The sequence below is a fragment of the Aspergillus nidulans genome, chromosome III, assembly GCF_000011425.1.
Source record: "Aspergillus nidulans FGSC A4 chromosome III".
In the NCBI taxonomy this organism is placed as follows: Eukaryota; Fungi; Ascomycota; class Eurotiomycetes; order Eurotiales; family Aspergillaceae; genus Aspergillus; species Aspergillus nidulans.
This window is the reverse complement of record NC_066259.1, coordinates 1,304,884-1,331,253: the sequence shown is the minus strand read 5'-3', so window position 1 is coordinate 1,331,253 and position 26,370 is coordinate 1,304,884. Positions and strand designations below refer to the sequence as shown.

The 26,370-nt window shown below is 49.8% G+C and overlaps 11 protein-coding genes across 11 annotated transcripts, besides 1 other annotated feature; 8 read left to right on the top strand and 3 right to left on the bottom strand.

Moving 5' to 3' along the window:
* Positions 1-26,370: part of a sequence feature (contig 1.80 1848..335440(-1)) that runs on past both edges of the window.
* On the top strand, positions 1,328-2,754 carry ANIA_04680 (protein rfeG; the record flags this gene model as incomplete). Its single annotated transcript, XM_050611663.1, has 3 exons — positions 1,328-1,447; positions 1,549-1,593; positions 1,652-2,754. The coding sequence occupies 3 exons, from the start codon at positions 1,328-1,330 to the stop codon at positions 2,297-2,299; spliced, it is 813 nt and encodes a 270-aa protein (XP_050467666.1). The 3' UTR covers positions 2,300-2,754.
* Positions 3,691-5,193, top strand: ANIA_04681 (uncharacterized protein; the record flags this gene model as incomplete). The annotated part of the gene is made up of 2 exons (XM_657193.1): positions 3,691-3,741; positions 3,805-5,193. The coding sequence occupies 2 exons, from the start codon at positions 3,691-3,693 to the stop codon at positions 5,191-5,193; spliced, it is 1,440 nt and encodes a 479-aa protein (XP_662285.1).
* ANIA_04682 (NADH:ubiquinone oxidoreductase subunit NDUFA3) lies at positions 5,756-6,212 on the bottom strand. The gene is made up of 2 exons (XM_657194.2): positions 5,996-6,212; positions 5,756-5,904 (listed from the first exon to the last, which is right to left on the bottom strand). Exons 1-2 carry the CDS (start codon positions 6,177-6,179, stop codon positions 5,858-5,860), a joined length of 231 nt encoding a protein of 76 aa, XP_662286.1. The 5' UTR covers positions 6,180-6,212; the 3' UTR covers positions 5,756-5,857.
* ANIA_04683 (dolichyl-diphosphooligosaccharide-protein glycotransferase subunit beta) lies at positions 6,603-8,144 on the top strand (the record flags this gene model as incomplete). Its single annotated transcript, XM_657195.1, has 4 exons — positions 6,603-6,744; positions 6,806-6,916; positions 6,970-7,670; positions 7,716-8,144. 4 exons carry the CDS (start codon positions 6,603-6,605, stop codon positions 8,142-8,144), a joined length of 1,383 nt encoding a protein of 460 aa, XP_662287.1.
* ANIA_04684 (sterol esterase) lies at positions 9,328-10,780 on the top strand (the record flags this gene model as incomplete). Its single annotated transcript, XM_657196.1, has 2 exons — positions 9,328-9,442; positions 9,498-10,780. The coding sequence occupies 2 exons, from the start codon at positions 9,328-9,330 to the stop codon at positions 10,778-10,780; spliced, it is 1,398 nt and encodes a 465-aa protein (XP_662288.1).
* Positions 12,425-13,875, top strand: ANIA_04685 (putative RAS small monomeric GTPase (Rsr1); the record flags this gene model as incomplete). Its single annotated transcript, XM_050611662.1, has 7 exons — positions 12,425-12,773; positions 12,854-12,885; positions 12,957-12,983; positions 13,064-13,143; positions 13,195-13,217; positions 13,283-13,311; positions 13,469-13,875. The coding sequence occupies exons 1-7, from the start codon at positions 12,763-12,765 to the stop codon at positions 13,873-13,875; spliced, it is 609 nt and encodes a 202-aa protein (XP_050467665.1). The 5' UTR covers positions 12,425-12,762.
* Positions 15,244-16,631, top strand: ANIA_04686 (putative chitosanase; the record flags this gene model as incomplete). The annotated part of the gene is made up of 1 exon (XM_657198.2): positions 15,244-16,631. One exon carries the CDS (start codon positions 15,244-15,246, stop codon positions 16,204-16,206), a length of 963 nt encoding a protein of 320 aa, XP_662290.1. The 3' UTR covers positions 16,207-16,631.
* Positions 17,030-19,011, bottom strand: ANIA_04687 (protein mccB; the record flags this gene model as incomplete). The annotated part of the gene is made up of 2 exons (XM_657199.2): positions 17,405-19,011; positions 17,030-17,324 (listed from the first exon to the last, which is right to left on the bottom strand). Exons 1-2 carry the CDS (start codon positions 18,874-18,876, stop codon positions 17,030-17,032), a joined length of 1,767 nt encoding a protein of 588 aa, XP_662291.2. The 5' UTR covers positions 18,877-19,011.
* ANIA_04688 (protein ivdA) lies at positions 19,214-20,851 on the top strand (the record flags this gene model as incomplete). Its single annotated transcript, XM_657200.2, has 6 exons — positions 19,214-19,445; positions 19,502-19,589; positions 19,649-19,743; positions 19,807-20,042; positions 20,092-20,369; positions 20,437-20,851. The coding sequence occupies exons 1-6, from the start codon at positions 19,262-19,264 to the stop codon at positions 20,849-20,851; spliced, it is 1,296 nt and encodes a 431-aa protein (XP_662292.1). The 5' UTR covers positions 19,214-19,261.
* On the bottom strand, positions 20,997-22,105 carry ANIA_04689 (uncharacterized protein; the record flags this gene model as incomplete). The annotated part of the gene is made up of 2 exons (XM_657201.2): positions 21,983-22,105; positions 20,997-21,920 (listed from the first exon to the last, which is right to left on the bottom strand). Exons 1-2 carry the CDS (start codon positions 22,070-22,072, stop codon positions 20,997-20,999), a joined length of 1,014 nt encoding a protein of 337 aa, XP_662293.1. The 5' UTR covers positions 22,073-22,105.
* On the top strand, positions 22,451-25,280 carry ANIA_04690 (3-methylcrotonyl-CoA carboxylase subunit mccA). Its single transcript, XM_657202.2, has 5 exons — positions 22,451-22,727; positions 22,772-22,970; positions 23,026-23,123; positions 23,179-24,796; positions 25,104-25,280. The coding sequence occupies exons 1-5, from the start codon at positions 22,570-22,572 to the stop codon at positions 25,167-25,169; spliced, it is 2,139 nt and encodes a 712-aa protein (XP_662294.1). The 5' UTR covers positions 22,451-22,569; the 3' UTR covers positions 25,170-25,280.

Below are 26,370 nucleotides of genomic sequence, written 5' to 3'. Positions count from 1 at the left end.
GCAGCTACCGCTGGGTGAACAAAGCAAACGGACCAGAAGCCTTGTCTGTGGCACCGGGTGAGGCAAAGATAGTCATCAAATAGGCGAGGCGGTCTGTCTGCTGTTAGCCGAAAATCTCATTGTCTCTCATGTTGTTGACCTCGAGATACGCAAAAAGCAAGCTATTTTCTCTTTCTGCACCCAGATCTTTCACTTTCCCACCATCTTCCCATAGAATCAGTTCCAGACCGAGTCTATCGTCCTTTTGATAGTTAGTGATTATAGTACGCTTATTTCGGAGACATACTCCGTAGCTTAGATGATATTCTGCTGATCTTCAAGGCTGGGTCTTATCCAATAATGACCAGCAAACGGGAAGAGACAGCATCGCGACTCAAGCGCTGGAGCAAGCCGTGGACCACCGGCGTCGACGGTCTTCGATGGCCAAGCGCCTAAGCCTTATTGGTTTGGCCATGCATGCAGAATCTGGCGTTGTCTTTTGGTGCCTTTGCTGCCGTTGCGGTGTGATGTGGAGTCATCTCCTCCGTAGTCGTGGCACCAGACAGGCCAGCAGCCCAAAGCCGGCCCAACAGCCCAATCAATCCCTGCAGTTGCCGGAGCACAGGCGCAAACCCACACACGAATGAGTCTCCCACCTTTTTCTGTTCGCCCCCCTCGCAGCCTCGCTCTTCAGCGCTCCCTTCTTATCTCGCTGCTGCTCGTCTCTTCTTTCCAACCTTCTCATCTCCTTTCCTCCCTCCCTCTCTTCCTACTACTCACTCCTATCCTTGCTCTGGTTGCTATCACCAGCTCCCAGCTTGCATAATCTGTACAAAGCATCACTGGAAACGACAAACGGCCTTGAAACCTGGAATCCCCTAAAACCCCTCTTTCTAGTGATCTCCCTCTCACCTCGTTATCCTGTTTCGTGGCCTCTTCGTTGTCTTCTCGACTCTCTACATCAATATCCCGGCCGTCTTCCTGCTGGATACTCCCCAAGGATCATCACATATCTGCCTGCCAGACAACCGTGGACAAGAATTTATACACCGGGATTTCTTTCTTTTCGTTGTCGCCTGGAAAGCCATAAACCCTTCCTGGATACACCAGCTTACCTCTCTATCCACTTGGGAATTTATCAAATCAAAAGTCAGATTTGATATATCTATCAGTCTTGGAGCTTCAGCCTCATAATTACCTGCCTTGTTCTTGAAGAACAGCCGGATATTGATCTCGCTCGTCACCACATTTACCTGGACTTTCCGGCTTCTGTTTTCCTGGACTTCCTTTGGCCGTTTGGATTCTCCAGCTTGTTTAATTAAATACCGGATACTCTTCCCTGGACAAGATGACTAGCCGTCAGAATGAATACTTCATCCCCGGAGATGGTATTAGCCGAGAAGTAATTCAGGCCGACATCTGCCGTTACCTTGGAAATGATGCTTTAGTAAGACCTGGAAACCACAATGTCCGTCTCCCTGATCCTTTGACTGCGACCGCGTACAGGCGCCAGAGAGATTGGCCTCGATGAATGAAACAAGCGAGGTCTCGTTACTGACATGCGAATAGGGTCGCGCGGGATTCTTCATTCGCGCTTATCGAAACCTCACATCAGTATGCTCCTTTCCAAACTCTATGTTTTGGGAAGGCAAACTAACATCTGTGTCTTCAGGAAATGATTGCTGATCTCAAGGCGGACTCCGCCCGCTGGGAAGCAGACGTCAGAAGTCGTGCTGACCAAGGTTATCCCCGGGGCAGCTACATCCAGGACTACAGCTACTCTCAACCTAGCCGGGCTACACCAACCTACTCAACCTCTATGGGAAGTTCCATGCACCCTGAAATGTCCCATGGTCAAGGCCCTTCTCCTCCTACAACCTACGCTGCTCCGCCGCAGCAGTATTCTGAGCAGTATCACCAATCTGGCTACCCAGCAACTTCAAGTCCGTCATACTCAAATGCTCCGTCATATCCTTCAAACCACTCGGGCTTTGGATCTGGTCAGCCCCCATACCCTCAACATATCCCCTACAGTGCTCCAACCCAGCCTCCTGTGACTTCTGAGGTCCACCCTTCATATACTTACGCCAGCTCTGGCTATGGTTTCGAGAATGGGCGAAACAATGCCCCTCGGTACCCTGGTCCTGGATATGATGCCGATTCTGATTATTCTCCTGTTACTACCGGAATGGCTTATCCTGCTACCACTGCCCCTGATCCACGGATAGGAATGGAGCCCAGATACACACCGGAGTCCACATATGACCGCAGTAGGCCGCAGCCAGCAAGAGAAAGAGAGGCTCCCCGCCGAACGCGGTAATTGAAGAATGATTCCAATGCTCCCTACGAGCACCAGGTGTCTGTCTGATACCGATGCCTGCGCTTCCTAAACAGGAGGTGCTGCGGGCTTAATGAATTTTACGCCATGAGATTTTTTCCCTCTGTCGCTCATACCCTGGAGCCTTTTATGGATCTCTTTTTTATGCCTACAGGAATTATCATGCCGGAAAAAAGTGTGCTTGAATCATTGTTTCGGGCCAGATTGCAGCCTTGGGGAAGCGAACCTTAGAATACCGGACCTTGCTCTATTTACCAGGACGTTGTGGGCGTCATGTGATTGTTTTTGCCGAGTGTCTCCGTTGGCGTCGGCTGGTTCCGCTGGATGTGTTCCTTTCTCGCTTTCATGGAAGACCACATTGGCGTTTTAATAAAATATCCACCAAATATTTGTGATGCTATGAAAGGTGGCTGTTTGGCTAGTTCATCTTGATGTTCACGGCCGCTTATGTTTTTTATATCTTGTCTTCTCGGCAATTGCTCTGCTCTGCTTTGGTTTCCTCATGGTGTACTCCCAGCGGTGCTTTGCCCGGTTCTTCTGGTACCTCCTAATTTGTCTCGAGAGGCGTTTTGTTGTCACGATGTGTTTGGCCTGAGAGGTTGGAATAAACCCTGGCAGTGTGGGCGTTGATATAAAGTGATGTAGATACGAGCATATATGGCGTTTTGTCAGTCAGACCTTCGAGAACAGTGTTTCAGTTGATTGAAAACTCTGCCTACGGGCTTCAGACTTGTGTCTCGAGTTCCTGCTTAGGCTCTCCTTGTGATCTCAAGAACCCTCTGCTCATACTTTCAGCTCTTCGTCCTTTACCTCAACTCTTCGCCCTTTATCCAAATCCTTGAAGTTGTTGCATCCTATGATGAAACACAGCACGAGCCCAGAATTTCTGGCCCTTGCAAATCTGCTCATGTTCTTACACTGTTTAGCCCATCCGCTTGTATGTAATTCACTCAAGAGGTGGATCAGGTGTCTAATTTCAATGATCTCAACACAGCACCTCTGTTCCTCCTATATTTATTCACTCATAGTTTGCTTCTCTGCGTGTCTCCACTGTTATTTTTCAATCTGCTCGACGGTTCATTAGCACTATCTCTGCTGATGTCTTGGAGTTGCATTCTCACTCTTTACAACCTCCCCTTTTCCAAGCGAAACATTATCGCCAGGGGATATGTCCAACACTCCTCATTATGGCTCCAGGAACCTTTCCCCAGTCCACTGACGGTGATGTCAAGATAGCTGTGCTGCCGGACATCTACCAGCTTCAATCTTCCGTACTTGGCAGGAATTCACAGATATTAAGGCGCCTTATTGAAAGTGACCAATCTTTTGTTGCATCACCAAGGCAAAGCAACGCTTCTTCACGCTGTGTCAACATGAATTTAGTTGGTTCGTCTGCTCATAAATATGGAATGCTGGAGATTCAGGTGAGTAACTGCGCCTAAACACTAATGAATGAAAGATTCGATCTTAACCGAACGTTTCTGTAGAGCTATTACGATTCCCAGTGCGCGATTGACGAGACAAGCATTTGTTCCTTTCCCGTATGGCCAGAGAAGACCCGCCATATCTGGTCAAATGTGTTTAAAATCTTCTACGATCTGCCCCCGATTTTAGACAACGATGGCTACAATTCAATACTAGAAAACTGTCAGGCACTGGCCGAGCTGGCGGAAGAATTGCAATCCGCTGAGGTTGTCTGTCCCGCTATCAACAAAACCCTCCTCGGCTTTGACCAGCAGCTGTATCGGGTTATCGCGCAAAATCCCATTGACTGGGTCACGCTGGCGGTCCGTATCCAGTCCGCACCTATCTTTCAGGAGTCCATGGTTCATTTAGTAGGTAAATGGAGTCTCATTAAGGAAAGTGACCGCGAATTACTACCTCAGAACATCCGCACATTATGCAATCAGAAGATCCATGATCTAAACGCCATCAAGAAGACCATCGAGTTACGGATCGTGAACAGCTTGCCTCGTCCACGCTCGGACAGCCCTCAATACCGAGAAACAAGCAACTACTTTGGGTGGATGGCGCTGACTTTCTACCAGCAATGGCTTTGTGAGTCCTTTGCAGAAGGCCGCAACCACCATGCGCCAGATGGAGGAGCGGCATTCTACCGCGCAATCGCGGCGGGGGGCGACTTTTATTTAAACAAGCTTGATCAGGACATTTCCCAGTTCTCCGCGTCTTTCGGAGCCAATGCTGGCAGCAACAAGGGTTTAAGAGAACTGGAGAAAGATCTCAACGAGTTGAAGAAAGGCATGAAAGGCCTAGTCAGTGACTTGCTTGTCAGTCACGCTAAATATGATTCCGCCATTCTGGGAGAGCTTCCATACCTGACTTGCTGTAATGTCAGCGAGGAAGAAATGCCACCGGCTAAAGCGACCTTCGGAGTTGAGATAGGATCACAAGTTCAAGAGTTCAGGAATACTCTGGCGTTTCTTCCTAGCAATAGCGATACTCACACCTTCTTCCCTTCTGCGCCGGTACCTAACATGGGCGTGGCAAGCGCCGGCGCCATGGTAGGTTTCAATAACAACCTCGCCAATAACTACCCGCTGAATCCCGGATTGCAAAACGATAACCCTAATATGTTCACTTTCAACGCGTTCAACCAACAATCTACGGATACCACTCTGATGTGGGACAACACAGTGGGCTTCTCATCACCGTCCCTTAACAACGGGGGGCCCCTACCATCAATATCTGAAATTACTGACACCAACAGCATTTACCAGGCGCAAACACAGTCGCAGACGCAGTTTGACGATGGCACCGACTTAGGAGGCAGTCTGAATATGTTCGATGTTCCTCTACTGACTGATGGCGGAGGATACGCGCAGCATGGTAACGACGGAAGTATGGCATTTCTCTGAGCACCTGCGAGGTATTAATGAGCGCAACGAACCTATGTCTCGGTTTTAGCAACTATGTATGAGCTCTCATGATGTTCTTATAGGCATTCTTTTTCTCGTGCTTTTCATCCACGGTGGCGTTATCTAGAGGTATCGGGCGTCGATTATGTGTGAAGGCAATACATGTTATGTTTCTTTGTAGTTTTCTCGCGACCAGCGTAACATATCAGACCATGCCGATAGTGGACGTTACCATTGCTTTCAGCCTCTTCAGAGAGCGAACTAGACACCGTGATGCGATGTCAATCTGTCAAAGCAGACAGGAAGTGGAAGACCCTGATATTTTTCTACCAGATCTATAGCTCTTTTTTTCATGTACAATACATTGTAAATCTCAGCCAGAGAGCCGAGACGTCGCTAAAAAGGCCTAAACACGATGTCCGTACTTGCCGATAATTTTAAGAAGAGGACTAGCTCTAGTTCGCGGCCAGCCGTGCCTCAACACATCCTAGCTACCTCTCAACTATCTCCTTTAAACGGCCCGAGTGTGCGTGTGATGGGTATGCGGTGGTTCTTAAAACAACCAATATCAATTTCCCAGCTAAGGAACAGCAAATATAGTGATATCAACCATAAACCGACAAACAACCTTCATCTTCATCCGTTACCCACGGTGTTCGCAAGTTTATTCGTCGTCGTATCCCTGCGGAATAACTCGGGGTCCTTGAGGAACTATTGCAAGGAGAAAATCAAACCGTCAGTATAGATATATTCAAGAAAAGTCTCAACTGAAGTATCCAGGGACACGAGATCCGGAACTCACTTGGGTATGTGAGGGGAATGGGCTCCGGGTCAACGTCACCGAAGAATCGTCGGATAGGAGGCAGGGCAACAAGCATGACCGGGCCGGTAGCGCCAACAATGAGGGAGTAGAAGATGGCGGGCTTCTCGTGGGACGCCCAGCGCAGATAGCGAAGCGGGGTGGACCAGAACTGGGGGGTAGACATGGCTGCGACTGTCGAAGAATTTGCGGATTCCGGGATGAGTCGGCCGCGCGGAGTGCACTGTTTCTTGGAGAGAAGGTCAATTGGGTGAGTCGGGAGACAGAAAGGCGGTTGAATCTTACAGGAAGGGAGCCCTAAGAGCGGTTGCGCGCAGGCTGTGTGTTTCGAGGGGAGATGGAGGTTGAAAGTGACGACAAGCCGGGCCGAAGTTTAGCTGCAAAGGCGGCACTGGCACTGTACCGACTGGGTCTGGGAAGTGTAGTCTTGGCGCTCGGTCCAAACACGTCGCCAATTCGAGCTGGACTTACGTAGGCTAGCTAATTATACTCCTTTGAACAACACCGATTGCAATTGTTTTCCTCTTTTCCTCTGGTGATTCATTTTTCCTGTCGTTACTCTTTCCGCTGTGCGGAAAGCTCTTTGATGATGCGGTGGTGTTCGTCTCTCTTGCTGTTCGGCTTCTTGGCCGCTGTCAATGCATTGAGCAGTTCGGGGAGTCGATTGCTTGTGGTTTTGGAGGATGCCACAGAGAAGGGGCTATATTCAACGCTATGGGGGGATCTGGAAGGTATCAATTCCATGAAATAAGTTATTTGTTGCTCAGATCTCGCTAATTGCATGTCTGGCAGGTCGCGGGTATAACCTCATCTTCGAATCGCCTAAGAATGAACAGCTTTCATTGTTCGAGCTTGGAGAGAGAGCTTACGACCACGTCCTCCTTCTTCCTCCCAAATCGAAAGGTTCGATAGACTCCTGATGCACTGCAGATAGACGGCCAATTGACCTCATACAGGTTTTGGACCCTCCTTAAGCCCTAAGAACCTCGTCGACTTCCTCAATAGCGAAGGCAACATCCTCCTTGCACTTTCCGGAAAGTCCACTACGCCCAGCGCCGTTAGCTCTCTTCTCTTGGAGTTTGACCTCCACCTATCTACCGATCGTTCTTCCATCACCGTCGATCACTTCAACTATGATACCCTCTCTGCTTCAGAAAAGCACGATGTCCTTCTTCTCGAGCGCCCCGGCAAGCTCAGATATGACACCAAGGAGTTCTTCTCCGGCGAGGGTGTTGTTGCCGTTCCAAGCGCCAGTCCTCACACCCTTGGTGACAACTCGCTTCTCGCACCTATTCTGCGCGCGCCCGCCACGGCTTACAGCTACAACCCAAAGGAGGACACCGGCTCGGTTGAAGACGTCTTTGCGACTGGCTCGCAGCTGGCCCTAGTGTCAGCCATGCAGGCCAGAAATTCTGCCCGCTTTACTGTGCTTGGTTCCGTGGAGACTCTGCAGGACAAATGGTTCTCTGCTACCGTTAAAGCACCCGGTGGTGAAGAGGTCCAAACTGTCAACCGGGAATTCGCCAAGCAATTGACCGCGTGGACATTTAAGGAGACCGGTGTTCTCAAGGTCGGAAAGATTGAGCATCACCTGGCGAAGGATGACCTCACAGCCGAAGATCTGAATCCTAGCATCTACCGAATCAAGAACGAGACCGTATGTGCTTCTCTTCACTATCCTGCTCGCACTAACCTTGCTCAGGTCTTCTCCATCGAAATTTCCGAATATAACTACGATGGCTATGTACCCTTCGAGGTTCCCGTCAACGACAACATCCAGCTCGAATTCACCATGCTATCCCCATTCCACCGTCTTAACCTACAACAGTCTGCAACAACACCAAATAGCACCATCTTCAGCACCCGGTTCACTGTTCCTGACCAGCATGGCATCTTCTCCTTCCGCGTCAACTATAAACGGCCCTTCCTTACCAACATCGAGGAGAAGCACGAGGTCACGGTCCGCCACTTTGCGCACAACGAGTATCCGCGCAGCTGGAAGATCACCGGCGGCTGGGTCTGGATCGCTGGCCTTTGGTCTGTTATCGTGGGATTCCTGGCCTTTGTAGTTGTTTGGCTTTATTCGGAGCCCGCGACGGCGGAGAAGGCAAAGACTAAGAAAACGCAGTAAAGCAAAGACAAATGACCGCATTCATGGGTTATGTATTTATTCAAAAATATCACATTTGTATGAACAGAAATACCTTGCTAGTCAGTGGGAGCCGGAAGATTCAGATGTACTCGATGTATACGCAGTAGGTCAGAGATATATGTACACATGTAATACTCACCCAAAGCAAACTCCAGTCCATGCCCTGAGAGTAGAGAAAACCCTCTCATAATTGCGATTCCCCAATAATAACGGTATTAGCCAGAGCGCCTTCTAAATCCTGCCGTGTCACCCATCTCACCACGGCGTATCCCTCCTCGTTCCATAGCCCATACCCACAGACCACCTAATTTATAGTCCCCTCGTCTTCTCCGGATCCATCTGCACTTCATCCCCACTAATCTCCTTAACCGTCTGGAACGCCGGCTTACCCGCATAAAGCTGCTGGGACTTTCCGGAGTTTCCATTCGTCATGTTGAGCGGTGCGTTTCCTCGGAATCGCTTTCGCATGTCTATGAGACCCCTCCTTTGGCAGAAACAAATTCAACTGTCAGTTATGTGCCGCTATAGTATGGTGGATGCGGGACGGGGCTGAAGACAGACTTGCACTCGCCGAAACCTTTCCGCAGCTGCTGGCATTTCATGGGTAGTTGCTCCAGAAGGGGCTCGCTTAGGCATTCGCGAGGTGTGTGGCGCTGAACCATGATGCAATCCGATTCTTGGAGACATTGGGCTAGGGCATCACCTGTTGAGTTTGCTGGTTAGAACACTGCTCGTAGTTTGGCGGCATGGTATGACTGCGGAAGGCCGCTGACTGCCGCAGGGATTTGCAGAAGTAGGTACCGTGGTATTCAATTAGGTCTGCCGGGGAGGAACTTACGAAGAGCTGCGCACGAGTTTGGCATTTTGAGCACGATAGCCAATGTCCTGGCGACTCAAGAATCAATTGTATTCCAGTGTCAAGTTAGACACCTGACTCTGCGGGCCAAAAAACACGGACGATCCCCGGATTAGGTAAGCATTATCACATGGAAACAGACGGTGGTCTCCCTATCTCCTGGATGACGTCGCGGTTAGTTTATTGCTCAGTTGGGGGTGCTGGGGGCTTGCGGAAAATATAACTCCTCATCCGTTGCACAAGATGAACTTCTAACCAAGTTATGCATCTCAGTAACTAGCTAACTGTTGATCTGCACTCGTGGATATGGCCCGCGTTCCATTTATTGGACGACTTTTCTGGTTTGAATACCTTACTTTGTTCGGGTCGTTGATTCTGGTGCTTCTGGAATGGATCATTCATATCATTACCTTCTGTCTTCGTACGTTGCATAATATAATGTCATGCTGGAAAAGAAATTCACTAACGCGAAATAGCTGAGCTAATCATCAACTTTTGCTATGAGCGGTCGAAGACTATCTTCAACTTGGTCATAACCCCTGAGAGACCAGAGAAGCAGGGGAGGAGGAAACGGCGTGCAAGTGCCGTTGCCCACGCCTCTGATTTCGCGGAAATATGCTCCATTTATGGTTATGAGGCGGAGGAGCACATCGTTCAAACTGGAGACGGATATCTGCTGGGTCTCCACCGACTACCGCATCGCAAAGGCGAGGAGTCTCAAACTGTCAACCAAGGCGAAGGGAGCACAAAGAAGAAAGTCGTATATCTCCACCATGGCTTGATGATGTGCAGCGAGGTTTGGGTCTGCTTGACTGATGAGGAGCGCTGTCTTCCTTTTCAGTTAGTGGAAAGAGGGTACGACGTCTGGTTGGGAAACAACCGGGGGAATAAATATTCCAAGAAGTCTACCAGACATTCTCCGCTATCAAACGAATTCTGGGACTTTTCCATTGACCAGTTCGCTTTTCACGATATTCCGGACAGCATCAATTACATTCTTGATCTGACAGGGCAGCCCTCTTTGTCATATATCGGCTTTTCTCAGGGAACGGCTCAAGCCTTCGCAACTCTTTCGATTCACCCCCAGTTGAACCAGAAAATTGACGTCTTCGTTGCCCTTGCACCTGCAATGGCCCCCGCGCGCATCTCCAATCCTGTCGTTGATTCCCTTATGAAAGCTTCGCCAAACTTCCTGTTTTTACTCTTCGGCCGACGCAGTATTCTTAGCTCAACCACAATGTGGCAGACCATCCTTTACCCGCCAATATTCATGCGGATTATTGACACGTCGCTCTCCTTCCTCTTCAATTGGAAGTGCAAGAATATCAGCCATGATCAAAAGTTGGCAGGTTATCTCCACCTCTTCTCATTCACTAGTACCAAGTCTGTGGTACACTGGTTTCAGATAATCCGCAATAGGAACTTCCAGTTCTACGATGACGAGATATATGCACCATTCAGCATCGTGGCAAGTGAGCGATTCTACAAGCCAGTCAAGTATCCCACGAAGAATATCAAAACGCCAATTGTCTTGTTGTACGGCGGCAGCGATAGCCTTGTCGATATCGATGTGATGCAGAAAGAACTTCCGCGTGGAACAACGGCCAAGATAATTACGAAGTACGAGCACTTGGATTTTCTCTGGGCCAGTGATGTGTCCGAGTTGGTTTTTGGCCATGTGTTCGAAGCTCTGGATCGATATGGCCCCACAAAAAGGCTTCCGGATGGGAGTGTTAATGGGCTTATCAATGGCGCCTGAAGACGTGGAATGACTTCACATTCGGACTCAATGTGCAGATGCAGGGGGTCCACGATGTTCCTGCGTCAGACGGCGGACCGAGACTGGTGCTGAGTTGCTATTTCTCATATTTGCTGTATATATAGATCCTGGGATCTCAGTCGTACAACGCATTGTATTTATGCCTAAGGTGACGCTACATTCCCAACATAGGCAATCAACACAACCTGCCCATGACCATCATTGTGGGGGAGCTTTAATGTCGTCAGCAACATGTCGCAACTCGTAGGACCTTAGACAATCGACGAAACGCGACTGATTCCCATCCTCCCGCGCGTTCACCTGGGAAGGTACTTCTGCCAGGGCAGACGTGCCGCTCATAAATGTGACGAGTAAAGCACATACATACCTATCGGAACGGTCCGCATGGCCCGTGCGGTCCCGACTGTGGATGGTGATGCCCAAAATCCTAGAGGAAGAGTTTTGGCTGCGTGAATGTTAATACATGGTCTTAATGTTTGCAAGGCTGTTCTTATCGGAAGGGTGCTTGCCTGGTCCGCGGCAGCGATGAGTTGTCGGTTCCTGGCCTGGCCTGACGATCATACTTGCATTGTCTGAGAAGAGCTCAGTTTGCTGGTCGATATTAGTGACAGATCACGGTGATAGGTACGGCTTGTTTCATTTTGCGATGAAGTCGACGTGAGACGGAAGTCGAGACTCCCAGAGGGATGAGGCATCATAGATGGGTCCCAACAAGCCGGCAGTCTGGCCACTGCCGGGGTGGCATCCCCCAATCAGTGTACGAGGAATATTGAATATCATCAGTCTAGCAGTGAAGAGGTCTTCTGCCCTGTTTGCTTCGCTCGAGAGTCGAGCAGAAGAAAAGAAAAGAAAAAAATCCGCTACATTTGATATGCCTTGCCTATTTAATAACCGTGGTCATTGAAGCTGGAATGCTGAAAGTTTTCAATCAGCCACCCACCCTTTCTCTCTGGGTTCATCCTCTCCTCTTCACATTGTGACTATTGTCTCTTTTCCATCTCATCTATCGTCATACTATTTGATTCTATCCTTTGGAAACGTGTCCATCCATTCAGGATCGTCTCCAACACCCACTCATATAAGGTTTCGGTTCCAAATCTCTCAAACGGATCTTCACCGCCATCCAGAGAATCATTAGGCCGAGAATAGCTCTTGTTCTTGACGGGAAGGAAGCATCCTAAAGAGACAAAGGCAGAAGAAAGAAGAAAAAGCAAAAAGTCAAAGCCAACGAGGGACATCGTCAGGTATATTGCATCATTGCTGATCCTTCAGACTTCATGACAGCAGCTCAACGTCCGCAGTTTCTCGTCCGTGCTCCGCCAGAGCCAACGCCCGAATTTTCGAACCAAACCCTTTACTTGCCCTCCCCACAGCTTTTGCTGCTAGCAGACCGCGACTAAACTGCAGTCGGCCTGGCTCTACCTCCTCGCCCCCACCGGCACTCAGTCTCGCTCTCGACATCGAACCGGTCCGTTCGTTCGCTCCGCTGCATTTCGTTCTCGAACCTCTTGCGCACACTCTCGCTTCTCCAATCTCTTCTTTTCACCTCCCTCGCTTCTTCTCCTGTTTTAAGCGCCCCCTTTCGCTTGGAAATACCCAATTGGATGGTAATTTAATCAGATCAAGACCGATGTAACGGATCGCGTGTCATTACTCTTGCTCTCCAAGCTCACCCCGCTCCTTTACCCCCGAACGGACTTGGTCCACCACTTGATCCGCCCAGGAAGGTCCATCTATTGCTCGAGCACCGCGCATTGCACCAGATCTACAAAACCGCGTCTTTACCATCTCAACAAAGCAATTGCGAGTTTTGAACTCGCTCGCCGCGGAATCAACATACCCCAAAATATAGTCATTCAGCCTGGGGTACCTTTTTACTTTGTTATACTTCTGCCATTGAAGAAATCAATCTCGATTGAGCGATTTGGTTTTGCTTACTGGTGTCACAATTGCTTGTCTCGATGCGGCCGCAGTGAGTGTTAGCCTTGGAGCTTGGCTCGCGTTACATATGAGTGCATGGTAAATGCTAATATGCTTTTGTGTCACCGGCAGACGAGAATACCACATTGTCGTGTTAGGCGCTGGTAGGCTGGACTTCTACCCTAATATGAGGATACCGAAGGAATAGCACTGATTCTGTTTGTCTGCACAATAGGAGGAGTGGGTAAAAGCTGTCTTACCGGTATGGAGATCCGTCGCTCTGACTCTTTACCGCTGCCTTCGTGGTATGGTCTCACGATCGACGCGGCTCACTTTTGGTAGCGCAATTCGTTCAGAATGTTTGGATCGAAAGTTATGACCCGACAATTGAGGATTCTTATCGCAAACATATCGAAGTCGACGTGAGTCAATCATGTCCTGCGCCTGCATTCGTCGATGCTGACATTAAATAGGGCCGACAATGTATATTAGAAATGTATGTTAGATGATTGAGTACAGGACCGCGGGGGCTCGGTGAATGCTGACCTTTGATGGCAACAGTCTTGACACAGCGGGTACAGAACAGTTCAGTAAGTTCAGCTCGTCCCTTAGCAGCCGTTTCTCTCCTGGCTAACGCCTTCTTAGCTGCCATGAGGTAACCAGACACCTTATTCTGGCTCGCTTGATAGTATCGGCGACATGTTGATTTTGGGCTAACCCAATTCAGAGAATTATATATGAAGCAAGGCCAAGGGTTCTTGCTAGTCTTCTCCATCACGAGCATGTCTTCTCTTAACGAGCTAGCTGAATTACGAGAACAGATCGTCCGTATCAAGGATGATGAGAACGTCCCCATTGTTATCGTTGGGAACAAATCGGACTTGGAAGAGGACCGCGCGGTACCCCGTGCTCGCGCATTTTCTCTATCCCAGAGCTGGGGCAGCGCTCCGTATTACGAGACTTCGGCTCGTCGACGAGCCAACGTCAACGAGGTCTTTATCGACCTCTGTCGGCAGATCATTCGAAAGGATGCACAGGGAAGATCAGAGGACTACGAACTTGCGCCGCGCAAGCGTGAGAATACAAGCCGACAGGAAAGAAAGCGAGGAAAACGGCGAGAACCCAAACGAAAGGGGCCTTGCGTGATTCTATGAAGAATCACAAATCTCAGAAGCACACAGTTTGCTACTTATCTGCATCTCGCATCTCGCATCTCACGCGCTATACGGCTGCCAGACATTTTCTCCCTTCATCCTTCCTCATGAATCCCTCACGACTTACACTACCGAACTTTGAGTACGATGATACCAACCCTACTTCTTTTTACCGTTTTAAATTATACGCCGTCAACGTCATATTACGATAGATCTCTATTCATTGAGAAATTTCATGAGTCATACGTTCTTGTCATTTATATTGGGCTTCCATCGACATTATGTTTCAGGAATGGAAAAGTTAAATTTTGTTTCATCTCTTCGCTGGGTTTGCCTATGCACTCTTTAAACCGCTTCTCACTGCCAGTGGGAAAGAAACGATGCGTTCTACATCGTCAGCTTTTGTGTGTGCGATTGTGACTACTCTCCTTTAGTCGCAGGCGAGTCTGCCCTTTGTCTCTCGGACCGTGATCCCTTGACTAAATATTTAGGCATCATATAAGCGGTCTACTCTTCCGGAGCCCCTGGTCAGAATGGTTGCTATGAATAGGGAATAGCCACGGACCTTTGTTCCACGCGTTGCAGTACCATGGACGTAGAACACCGGTCTTGCACTCCGATTGTCGGCAACAAATTGGTGTATATGAATAGACAGCTAAGGAGCTTCCTTGCCTTTCTTGTCAGATCCCATTCTGTGCCTTATGGACAAAGGCAACCTGCGACTCTTAAATAAGGCGCCAAAGCATTGTTGACTTGAACATCAAGCAACTTCGTTAAGACTACTGCTTGGACGAGCGGCAGCCGAATGGTCTGTGGAAAGAGGACGCCTCCGGAGGTAAACTCCATACCTCATGCCTTTCTGACTTACAAGTCCTGCTTTTTTTGGGGTGCCTTGGCTGTCCAGCCCTTCTCAGCAACGTCTGCCCTAGAATCCACGGCTGAATAAGCAGCAAAGGACAGTGCGTATGCTTATTATAGGCCCCTGAAGAGTTCTTTTTACTCTCGATCTGCTGAGAGCATACTGGTATAGCAGTGCTTTTGGTAACAGAGCCTTCGCTGAAGAACTTACGCCTTGGGGTGCTTCTTGGAGCTCGGCAGCGAAAGAGGTATGAGTTAGGACACCCCCAGCGGAGGTATGTTCCATGCTTTTCCCAACCAGTGTCTTTATAGCAGTACCTTGGTTGACGATATCGTTCTTCTTGGAGACGAAACTGCCTTCAAACGCGGCGAGCGAACCGCGAATTCTATCCGATGGCTTATATGTGTCCCCTCTTCCCCGGCTGCCCTGATAGCTTTTTTTTCTCTCCCACAAGCCTCTTGATACACTCACCTCGATATACAACAAACCCAGCTTATATGACGTTCACCATGTTTTTCGAAATCGCCAAGACTCTCACCCTCGCACTCGCCATTACAGCGCCTGTTATTGCAAAGAAGGTGCATCCCTCCGCCTTTGCAGCATCTAAGGCCATTGATGTTGCCGCAATATCGTCTGCGTCTGAAAAAGTTAAGCAAGTTCCAGCACACGCCACTTATCCTATGTCAATCAAGGATTTCAAGGATAAATCGACGATCCACAGTGACTGGGCATCTTTCGCAGAAGGAGCTGCATTTGTATTCAGAGCCGACATGGATACCGACTGTGACGGTGTGAACTACAAATGTGACGGCAACGTCGATGGCGGGCCCTTAACCAACTGGGGTGCGCTTTCTGCCTTTGAAGTCCCCTATATTGTCATCCCCCAAGCATTCCTAGAAGCCAACCCGACGGCTATTCCCGGTCAAAACGTTGCTGCTGTGATCTGCAATAACAAAATGTTCTACGCCGTCCTTGGGGACACAAACGGCAACAACCCGCAAGTGACGGGTGAGGCATCCTGGCTCCTTGCCCGTTCTTGCTTCCCTGAGAACAACCTTAATGGTAACAGGGGTCACGACAAAGCCGACGTAATCTACATCCTGTTTACTGGCCCAGAGGCTGTCTTTCCTCCTTCCGCCATTAATGAACACTACATCACCGATTTTAGTAAGCTCCGGTCGATGGGCAACCGCCTCACAGCTTCCCTCATGAAAAACCTGGGCATTAAACCCCTCGGCGCCTCAGGTTTGTCACCGCCAAAGGACGACAATCTTCATGCTGGAAATCACGACGACATTCCCATTCTCCCCGACATTCCCCAAGAGAATGGCGACGTTCCCAACGACAACCAGGGCAGCACCGATACCGGGTCCGATGACAACGACGATATTGACTCTGCTGCATCAGGTGGTGCAACTCCGGAAATTTTGGCACTGTTTGTTGCAGTGTTGGTGATGGTCATTTATGTATGATTTGATTTGAATTTAACTTATCAGTATTCTCATGTTTAAACTAGCAATTGCGTTCGCTTTTTTCTCTTTTCTCTTCTCAAATATGTATTTATCCCGCAAGGAGGACTTTCGCATTTTGTCCATGGTTATTCCGTATCCCGAGTTCCTCAGAGACGGCAGATTGTTTACTGTTCCTTTCTGTTTGCGGAGTGTAATGCTGTTTTGACTTGCGGTTTGGTTGGAAGTTGCGATTAAAGCATTTGGAGCATATATTCTGCTATATTCATAGGCCTATGGTGTTGGCTTCTCGGCATTTGTGTTTAGATCGCTCTGAAACAACATTTTTTCGATGACTGCTTTTCCTTGTACACCGGTCTCGATCCCTCGTCTGTAGACTTGCTGTTTATTGAGCCTAGATAATCCCTTCTGCCATTTAATAGTGACTGCTTTTGTATCGGATATAGCATTGAGTACGCTCGGTAGTTTCATCCATGGAAGCTTCGTGATCTCCAGCGAGAAGATTCTTGAACTGCCCACTTATCATCCAACCATTATACGGAGTCTCTTCCTTCTTTATGGTCATTGTTGCGCGATGGCCTGAGTTCCGAATGTATGGCTTCTACTCCTTTGTCGTATGCAGGGTTCAAATCTACAATCTCCTATCCGGGCCTACATGTTTTATCCAGCCACTCATGGCTTTGGAGGAAACCAATCCAGTAAAAGGGAGTGACGGCCGATATATTTGTACCAACCGAAAAGCTACACCTAGAGCCATAAGGACCTACATGAGATGGTTATGATGCATACTATTAAAATAGAAGCAAATCAACATGCGAGCTGCTGTCTACATCCGGAAAACACCGAATTTCGTCTGTACATCTTTATCGCTCTTACCTCCCAATGCAGCCGCCAGACTCAATCCCAGCACATGCCGGGTGTGCGCAGGAGGGATGATACCGTCATCCCAGAGTCGCGCAGAGGAGAAGGTTGCCTCGGATTCGCGGTCAATCCTGGCCTTAAGCTCAGGGTCTGCGGTTCTCCCTACAGCTTCCATCACGGAGGAAAGCTGCTCGGATCCCATGACGCCGATTTTAGCGTTGGGCCACATGAAGAGGAAGCGGGGGGAGTATGCGCGGCCGCTGGCAGATGGTTAGTTGCTTGTACATATTTGGCCTCTGAGTAGGAGTCAAGGAGAAGGGGAAAGCCAAAAAGTACATACCACATGCCATAGTTTCCAGCACCAGCACTAGATCCAAACACCACGGTAAACTTCGGTACATCGGCACAAGCAACGGCGGTCACGAGCTTCGCGCCGTTCTTCGCAATACCGCCCTTTTCTGCATCTGCGCCAACCATGAAACCAGAGATATTCTGGAGGAAAACGAGCGGAATATTGCGCTGGGCACAGAGCTCGATGAAGTGTGCGCCTTTAAGGGAAGACTCAGAGAAAAGAATGCCATTATTGGCAACAATGCCAACACGATGTCCATGAATGCGGGCGAAGCCGGTAACTAGGGTTGTGCCGTAGTCGCGCTTGAATTCGGCGAACTCGCTGCCGTCGACAATGCGGGCAATGACTTCATGAACGGGGATCTGGCGGCGGAGATTCGTGCCAACAATACCGTTCAGTTCGGCTGGATCATAGAGGGGCTCCTTGATATCATCGTTGCTCTCTAGGGGCTGCTTGGCTTTGGGGTAGTTCAGGTTGGAGATGGAGCGGCGGGCGAGGACAATGGCATGGGCATCATCAACAGCTAAATAGTCCGTCACACCTGAGATTGTGCTGTGGAGTTGACCGCCTCCTAAGTCTTCGGCTGAAACAACCTCGCCAGTAGCAGCCTTGACAAGGGGAGGCCCTGCGAGGAAGATAGTGCCTTGATTCTCAACAATAATGGTCTCGTCACTCATAGCAGGCACATAGGCACCTCCGGCGGTACATGGTCCCATAACGACCGAGATTTGCGGGATACCCTGCGAGCTCATTCGCGCTTGGTTAAAGAATATGCGGCCAAAGTGCTCCTTGTCCGGAAAGACGTCAGCTTGGTGTGGAAGGTTTGCACCCCCCGAATCCACCAGATAGATACATGGAAGCTTGTTCTCTTGGGCTATAGCTTGCGCGCGAAGATGCTTCTTCACAGTAACTGGGTAGTAAGTGCCACCCTTGACGGTGCTGTCGTTCGCCACAATCATGCAAGTTACCCCTTCAACCGTTCCGATTCCAGTAATGATGCCTCCCGCGGGAACATCTTCTCCCGGGTACACTTCATGACCCGCTAATTGAGAAAGCTCCAGAAAAGACGTGCCCGGGTCGATGAGGGCTGAGACGCGGTCTCGAGGAAGCATCTTCCCACGAGCAACGTGCTTATCCTTTGCTTTCTGCGGACCACCCTGAGATATGGTACTATGAAGCGAGTTCATGCGGTTTAGTACTTCTTGCATTTGTCGTTCGTTCTCCCTAAAATCTGGCGACGACGTATCGACCGCTGTGGAGAGGACGGAAATGGCTGAGGCATGATGCGGGTGGGTATAGCTCGCAATTGGCCGGGCTTGAGTACGAGGATGTGCCTGTACTATGGAGGACCTGCGGCCATATGAAAGGTAAAGTCGTTGAGGTGTTAATCTTGTAGCAGCGTTGGCTATTGAGGAATTGCAACTCCTCCGTATGGAGTGGAGTGGAACCGAAACACGCATTGCGGGGAAAGGGCGGGATCGATGGAGTTGTTCGGCTAGAGCATGGCCTCTCAAGGTATATAGGATATAAGTTGGTGTCAAAAAGAACTCGAGTAGACTGCAACCAGTGATGAGGAATAGGGAAGGAAAATGGTGGTGATCACGGTTACCAGGCACTAGATGAACAAGGATGGACGGGCAGATGCGAAGATGCGACGGTTGCCGATGTGTCCGTGTCCAGCGGTTAGCCGCGGTCTCCCCGCAGACTTTCCCCAAGGCTCCCCACCCTTCGCTCTTACTCGGGTCAGTTTGTCTCCAGCTATTCTACATATTTCATTCTCCAGGCATTGAGTGTTCAGCCGACTCATCAGCGAATTTCAAACTCTTCAAACACCCCCTTTCGACAATGGCAACCATACGCCTACCACTCCTAATCCGCCGCTCCCTTCCAACCAGGGCACCTGCGAGATTCACTAGACCCTTAATACCGTGCGTACGAACGTTGGCAACAACAAAGCACCCAAGGGGATTCGTGCCTCCGACCGAAGATGATTTGCTGGAGCTACGAGAGAGCGTTCAGGAATTTACAAGTAGGATTTCCACTGTTGGTGTTTTAACGTGCGGGACGTTCTAACCACTAAGCTAGAACGTGAGATTCCTGAGGAAGTCGCGGCGCGAACAGATGCTCAAAATGAATTCCCTGCTGAGATGTGGAAGAAACTGGGCAATGCTGGGTAGATATTACTTGGAATCCTGGGTATCGCTTGTCGAAGCGTGTCTAATGTCTATCTAGCTTCCTTGGTGTCACCGCGGATGAAGAGTACGGAGGGCTTGGAATGGGCTACCAAGCCCATTGCGTTGTTATGGAGGAGATTAGCCGTGCTTCAGGTATGCGACTTGATTTGTTCTATGTTGGATTTGGCCCTCTTTAACGACCCCATCATTCTATAGGTAGCATTGCCCTTTCGTACGCAGCACACTCACAGCTATGCGTGAACCAACTCTCCTTAAACGGCACGCCAGAGCAGAAAGCGCGTTTTCTTCCTGGCCTTCTATCAGGCGAGAAGATCGGTGCGTTGGCTATGTCCGAGCACTCGGCCGGTTCCGACGTCGTCAGTATGAAGACAAGCGCCAAAGAAGTCGATGGCGGCTGGGTTCTTAACGGGACCAAGATGTGGATTACAAATGTAAGATACCATGTCCATGCCGAAAAGTTAACAAAGCTAAGAGTCACAGGGCCCTGACGCAGATTACATTGTCGTCTATGCCAAAACCGAGCCCGAGAAAGGTTCCAAGGGGATAACAGCGTTCGTTGTAGAGAAGACATTCAAGGGCTTTTCATGCGCCCGCAAATTGGATAAACTGGGGATGCGGGGCTCAAATACCGGAGAGCTCATCTTCGAGGACGTCTTCGTGCCAAGAGAGAACTTGCTAGGCGAAGTAAACCGCGGCGTCAAGGTCCTGATGGAGGGTCTTGATTTGGAGCGGCTTGTTCTCAGTGCTGGTCCGCTTGGGTGGGTCCACTGCATCTCAATCTGCGAGGATGAACCTCGGCAAAGGCCGTGCTAACAAGCAATTTAGGATCATGCAAGCCGCCCTTGATCTCGTTCTCCCGTACACCCACGTTCGCAAACAATTCGGAGCCCCAATTGCTCATAACCAGCTCATCCAGGGGAAGCTCGCGGATATGCATACCAAGCTTGCTGCGTCCCGCGCCTATACCTACGCGACGGCCCGCCACATCGACAGCCATGCCTCCCTGGGATCAGCAGCCATTCGCACTCAGGACTGCGCCGGTGCGATTCTCTACGCAGCCGAGAGGGCTACCGAATGTGCTCTGGATGCGATCCAGCTCATGGGCGGGAACGGATATATCAACGAGATCCCTGCAGGGAGGCTACTCCGGGATGCAAAGTTGTATGAGATTGGAGCCGGGACGAGCGAGATTAGACGCATGGTGATTGGGCGTGCTTTTAACAAGGAGTATGCTCAATGATCAGATTAAATAGTTGAGCTTCTTTGTTATAGATGTCTAAGAATACATATAAAGATATTGTGTTAAGTATAAATGCTGAAAAGGAAACGCGTATCTCATAGACTCAGTATCCGTACAGTTCATGCGAAAACTCGGTCTGGATCAATTATTTCTTGTGCCTTGCTGATCGGCGGACAGGGGCCGACGAGGCCGGGGCCGGTTCTGCAGTTAGTAGTGTTTTGTTCTGGGAAAATTTTGTCGTCGCTGCTCGCTTCGCTCTAGTCTGCCTTTCAGCCCCCGTGTTGTTCCCGGACTGGTCCAGTTGATCGTCTACCGAGATCGAAGCCTTCCGTTTGCGTCCCCTTTGCGGTGCAGTGGCCGTAGGCTCTTTGGCCTCCTCGGCCGGATACTCGGTAGCAGCACCATTGGTTGTTGTCCCTTGATCCTCTATCACCGGCTCCAGGATATTTTTCAACTCCTCAAGCTTGCCTTTCTTCGAATGAACAGACGATTCCCGCGAAGGAGTTTCAATAACCACTTGGGAATGGATTCGAGTGGGTAACATATTCGCTGGTAGTGCCTCCGCAGCGTCCAAAGAACCCATCTCATCTTCGATATTATCCTCAACCAACGATGGAACGTCAAGATCAGACTCGCTTTGCTCCGACGAAACGACGTCTAATGTCTTCGAAGGCGGAATCCGTCCGCGGAGGCGTCCAATTGCTGGCTTGGCGTCCCTGAATACTTCCCTCCAGTTTTTCAATAAGGACACCTTTTCCCCGTCTCCGGGGGCGTAAATCTCGACCACGTCCGTCTCATCCTGGGGATGTTTCCATGCGACACCTTGGAATGAGGTTAAGTCCGCTGCGAGAGTAGCCGCTCCTTTCCTGCGTTTGGAGGAGGGCGCGTTGATATGGGTTGGCTGGTCGATCGGCCATGCACCTATGGCGCGAAGTCTCCTAACGACGGTGGGGTCGTCATCATAGTAATCATCAGAAATCTCCTCCCAGTCACTGTATAGGTCTGCGGTTTCGAGGGACGGATCGTCAGGAAATGAAGAATCGTACGTAGCAGCTGCTGCTAGGTCATCCTGTGCCATGATTAGTTCAGGACGAAAAGACCATTAAAGGGTGCGTGGGGGACCAAGCATACAGCGGCAGTTGGGTCTGCTTCCTCGACCCAGAAAATCCCATCATCTTCGAACTCATCATACTCATAGTAATCATCCTCGTCATCGGACATGGCCCAGATAAAATGCGCCGAGAGAGTACTGTGAAAACAGGTGGAAAGAGCGGATTTGTGAAAACGAGACTAAAGGGAGCGAGAACAAGCAGCCGCTTGAGCGAGAGCACCGTCACTCTGAGGGCAGAGTATACTGAATGGTATAATAAGGGTTGTTAATACGAAAAACAAAAAAAAAAAGTTGGCTGATGAGATCAGAGGAGCACCGCTTACGCTTGTCCAGCCAATGAATGCCAAGAGATACTGTGAAGAAAAAGTGCAACCGCATCTGGTCACGTGAAATGGCTTCCCCGCATCGCAACGGTTTGCGTCGGAAGGGGGGATCCACCCATTCATACAACAAGCCGAGGGGACTCAGGTGAGCTTCAAATGCTCCCTCGCTACCTCTCCAGAAACTTTTTGTGTCGTGTTATTACTTCTCTGAGCATGCGAGTTGCTGTTGATTCTTAGTATAATCCACGGCTCTGCGCATCCCGTGCCCCTCTCCACTGCATACAATGCCGCTCTCATCTCTTCTCCGCACTTCCGCCCGCCTGGGGCAGACGGTTGTTGCTCGACGCTCACGACGAACTGCTTCCACAGTAACCTCCAATTCCTCGAGTAACTTTCGCGCATTAGACTCGATTTTAATTGCCAACAGGGGAGAAATCGCTCTGTATGTGCACGATCCACATCTCTGACCTCACTAACGACATATAGACGAGTTGGTAGGACTGCGGCCCAGCATGGAATTCGAGTCACTACGCTCTATACGGATCCAGATTCCCAAGCGCAGCATGCTTTGAGTACACCATATGCATTCAATCTCGGCTCCGTGTCCGCGTACCTCGATGGAGACCGTATCATTGAAATCGCAAAGGCCCAAGGATGCCAGGGAATACACCCCGGCTACGGCTTCGTATGTATAATCTGCAGTGAAGTGAGCATGATGCTAATGGATTGTTCATTGATAGCTTAGTGAGAACTCAGAGTTCGCACGAAAATGTACAGAAGCAGGGCTGGTCTTTATTGGACCGCCGTGGAAAGCTATCGAGGATATGGGAGATAAGAGGTGCGTCTACTTCCTTGAGGCTTCTCTACGATATACTAACATTGTACTTCTGCAGTCAGTCTAAGCATATCATGACTGCCGCTGGAGTGCCCTGTGTCCCCGGCTACCACGGTGAAAACCAAGACCCTAATTTCCTCGAAGCGGAGGCCGATAAAATCAAATACCCAGTGCTCATCAAAGCAATCAAGGGCGGTGGGGGCAAAGGAATGAGAATCGCTCGTTCAAAGGAAGAGTTTCAAGCGCAGCTTCAGTCGGCGAAGTCGGAGGCTATGAACTCTTTTGGGGATGACCATGTCCTAGTCGAGAAATATATCACAACACCGCGACACATTGAGGTCCAAGTCTTTGCTGACAAACACGGAAATTGTGTAGCGCTGGGAGAGCGAGATTGCAGCATCCAACGGCGACACCAAAAAATCCTGGAAGAGTCACCGGCTCCTCACCTGCCTGATGCCACAAGAAAAGACATATGGGCAAAGGCTCGGTCGGCCGCGTTAGCCGTTCGCTACGAGGGCGCCGGTACAGTTGAGTTTATCTTCGACAACGATACGGGAGAGTTCTTCTTCATGGAAATGAATACTAGACTTCAGGTGGAGCATCCCGTAACCGAGATGGTCACTGGGCAAGATTTGGTGCATTGGCAGCTGAAGGTCGCGGAGGGCGCCGAGCTTCCATTAACGCAGGAAGAAGTGGAAGCCAATATAGCTACCCATGGTCATGCGATCGAAGCGAGAATCTACGCTGAGAACCCTGCGCAGGGCTTCATTCCAGATTCCGGTGCTCTTCTCCATGTCCGCACTCCCGCCACCACCGAGGACGTTCGAATCGACGCCGGATTTGTGCAAGGTGACGAGGTTTCGGCGCACTATGATCCCATGATTGCGAAACTAATCGTTCGGGGCGCCGACCGACAAGAAGCTATTCGCAAGCTTGCTGCAGCATTGGAAGAGTACGAGGTGGCCGGCCCAGCGACGAATATCGAGTTCTTGAAATCAGTTTGCAAAAGTGCCGACTTCATCTCTGGCAAAGTCGAAACGGGTTACATTGAGAAGCATCACGACGAGCTATTCGCCCAATCGCCAATTGAGCCGGAAGTGCTGGCACAAGTAGCACTGGCTTGCTTGCATGACGACGCTCGTCTCGCCGCGCAAAAAGCAACCAATTTTCAAGGCTCCGCAGTGGGATTTGGGCCAGGCTTCCAACAACACCACATGACCTTCACGAACTCAGCATCAGCAAACAACGAGGCCTTTGACGTCAAAGTTCAACAAACCGGAGAGAACGTGTTCAATGTAAAGATTGGCGAGCACACTTTCGAGCAGGTGACCAGCCACCCTAATGCGGACTTCCGCATCATCACCTCGTTCTTCCCGCACACCCGTTTGGACACCACTGTCATCCGCGACGGCGATTCAATCGTCGTATTTCAGCGCGGCAGGCAATACCGCCTTACTACACCACGGGCGAAATGGATGGAAAAAGCACTCGGCATGAAAGACGTCACAAATAGTGTACTCGCCCCAATGCCCTGCAAAGTCCTCCGTGTCGAGGTCCAAGCCGGCGATACTGTAGAAAAGGACCAGCCACTTGTGGTGATTGAGAGCATGAAAATGGAAACAGTCATCCGCAGCCCACAAAGAGGGAAAATTGCCAAAGTCGTCCATCAAAAAGGAGTAAGTCATGCGATCTTTCATCACCATTTTACCCCTGCTCAATGCTGTTGCAATTCTTTGCTTCCCTTTGTTTTCTCTTGCCTTTCACTTCAGCTCCCAGTACTCAGATTTTTACCAATCGAGGGCCCAGAGTCCTTCCCAGACATGCAGGCTTAGGAGCTTCGGACTCCAATCAGGGCCTGACTGAGTAACTGGCCAAGGCGGACCATATACAGGCTTGTTGCTAAGCTTCGTTGGTTTTCTCTGTCGAGTTTCTATTTGGCTGTTTATTAATTTATCGCGCAAGGCTAATATTTATTCCTTACAGGACCAATGCAAAAGCGGGACACCGCTTGTGGAGTTTGCTGGTGAAGACGAAGAGGCGTCGAAATAGATATGGAAGGATTGAAGCTATGCTGCACCAATAGAGAACAAATGGTCAAGCAGATAGTTCTTTGTTCATGTCATGACGAGCATATAATACCTAGGCTCAATGCATTGTGACGAAAACGCGCCGATCATTCTCCCACTAGGCTTTAATTCCTATAAGAATGTTGGCGAGCCTCGCGCAAGCCATTTCCGTTCCTACCTGCAAAGTGAGTTTGCATTCCCGTGGGACCAATACTGTTGGAGAGTCTATATCCAAGGTTCCGGCTGCGCATGGTGAGCTACAACACGTGGCGCATATTGTTTTCGTGACGAGGTAATATCAGCAGGTGAGAAGTTTAGAGCGTTATATAGAAAGCAATTTACAGTGACAGCATTTTCATCGACTGAAGCAAAGCAGAGCTACACCAGACATGCAAAGCACAGCTAAGAATTATGCTTAGACCCAGGATAGGCCTTTTCTGTGAGCATGAGCTCCGGTAATCAGTGTCTGATCGATAAACGTATTTCGAACTCAGTGGGTGTTGGCCATGTCTGATCGAATCTGCAGCAATCTCTTAACTGCATTGCGTATCTTAGATGACACCAGTTCACTTGAGACACCATGGTGATAACGAATCGGCTAGACCCAGAACGCAAGCTGCGCAAGGAGACGCCAATCTATCAGACCAGAGACATCACGCATAGGCGAGCCAGACACTCTTTAGTAATAGAGGGTTCTATTTAGTGATAGCACGGCCGGCAATGAAATGAGCCACCGGGCTCAGTTCAAACGTTTGATCCACCGAAAGCAATGAGTTGACGCGACTCCTCTCGGCTTAAGAATGCGATTAAAGGGGAGGGAATCATTCGGCCAAGCAGATAAATGACACTGCGCAGTCTGCGCGAGCCCCAAGTGCTTTGGTTTCTCATCATTCCATGGGTGATTACCGGCGCGCGGGCTGCCCGGAGCCCGAAACAGCTGTAGGGGGGCCAACCTCCAGGGTTTCAAGCATAATGAACAGACAATTGAAGCAAAGACTGGGCGTGGCAAAGGTAAGGTCGTGGAATCCAAATACTGAGATATTACCCACCGTCAGTTACTCTGAATACGCACCTCGACCAGCCCTCCCACTCTTTATGAGGGTTCTGGAATTTGGGCTGCATGGCCCGGGCCCCGGGGAGGCGAAGAATGAGCAGATTGTGAGATCTCATATGTCGGGACCAAA

What these genes read in the sequence shown, in the direction of transcription:
- ANIA_04682 (XM_657194.2), bottom strand. Translation starts at nt 6,179, where the DNA reads ATGTCTACCCCCCAGTTCTGGTCCACCCCGCTTCGCTATCTGCGCTGG. An exon ending in CATTCCCCTCACATACCCAA is followed by an intron (nt 5,905 to 5,995) that starts GTGAGTTCCGGA and finishes TCCTTGCAATAG; the next exon opens with TTCCTCAAGGACCCCGAGTT.
- ANIA_04690 (XM_657202.2), top strand. Translation starts at nt 22,570, where the DNA reads ATGCCGCTCTCATCTCTTCTCCGCACTTCCGCCCGCCTGGGGCAGACG. An exon ending in AACAGGGGAGAAATCGCTCT is followed by an intron (nt 22,728 to 22,771) that starts GTATGTGCACGA and finishes AACGACATATAG; the next exon opens with ACGAGTTGGTAGGACTGCGG. An exon ending in AAGTCGTCCATCAAAAAGGA is followed by an intron (nt 24,797 to 25,103) that starts GTAAGTCATGCG and finishes TATTCCTTACAG; the next exon opens with GACCAATGCAAAAGCGGGAC.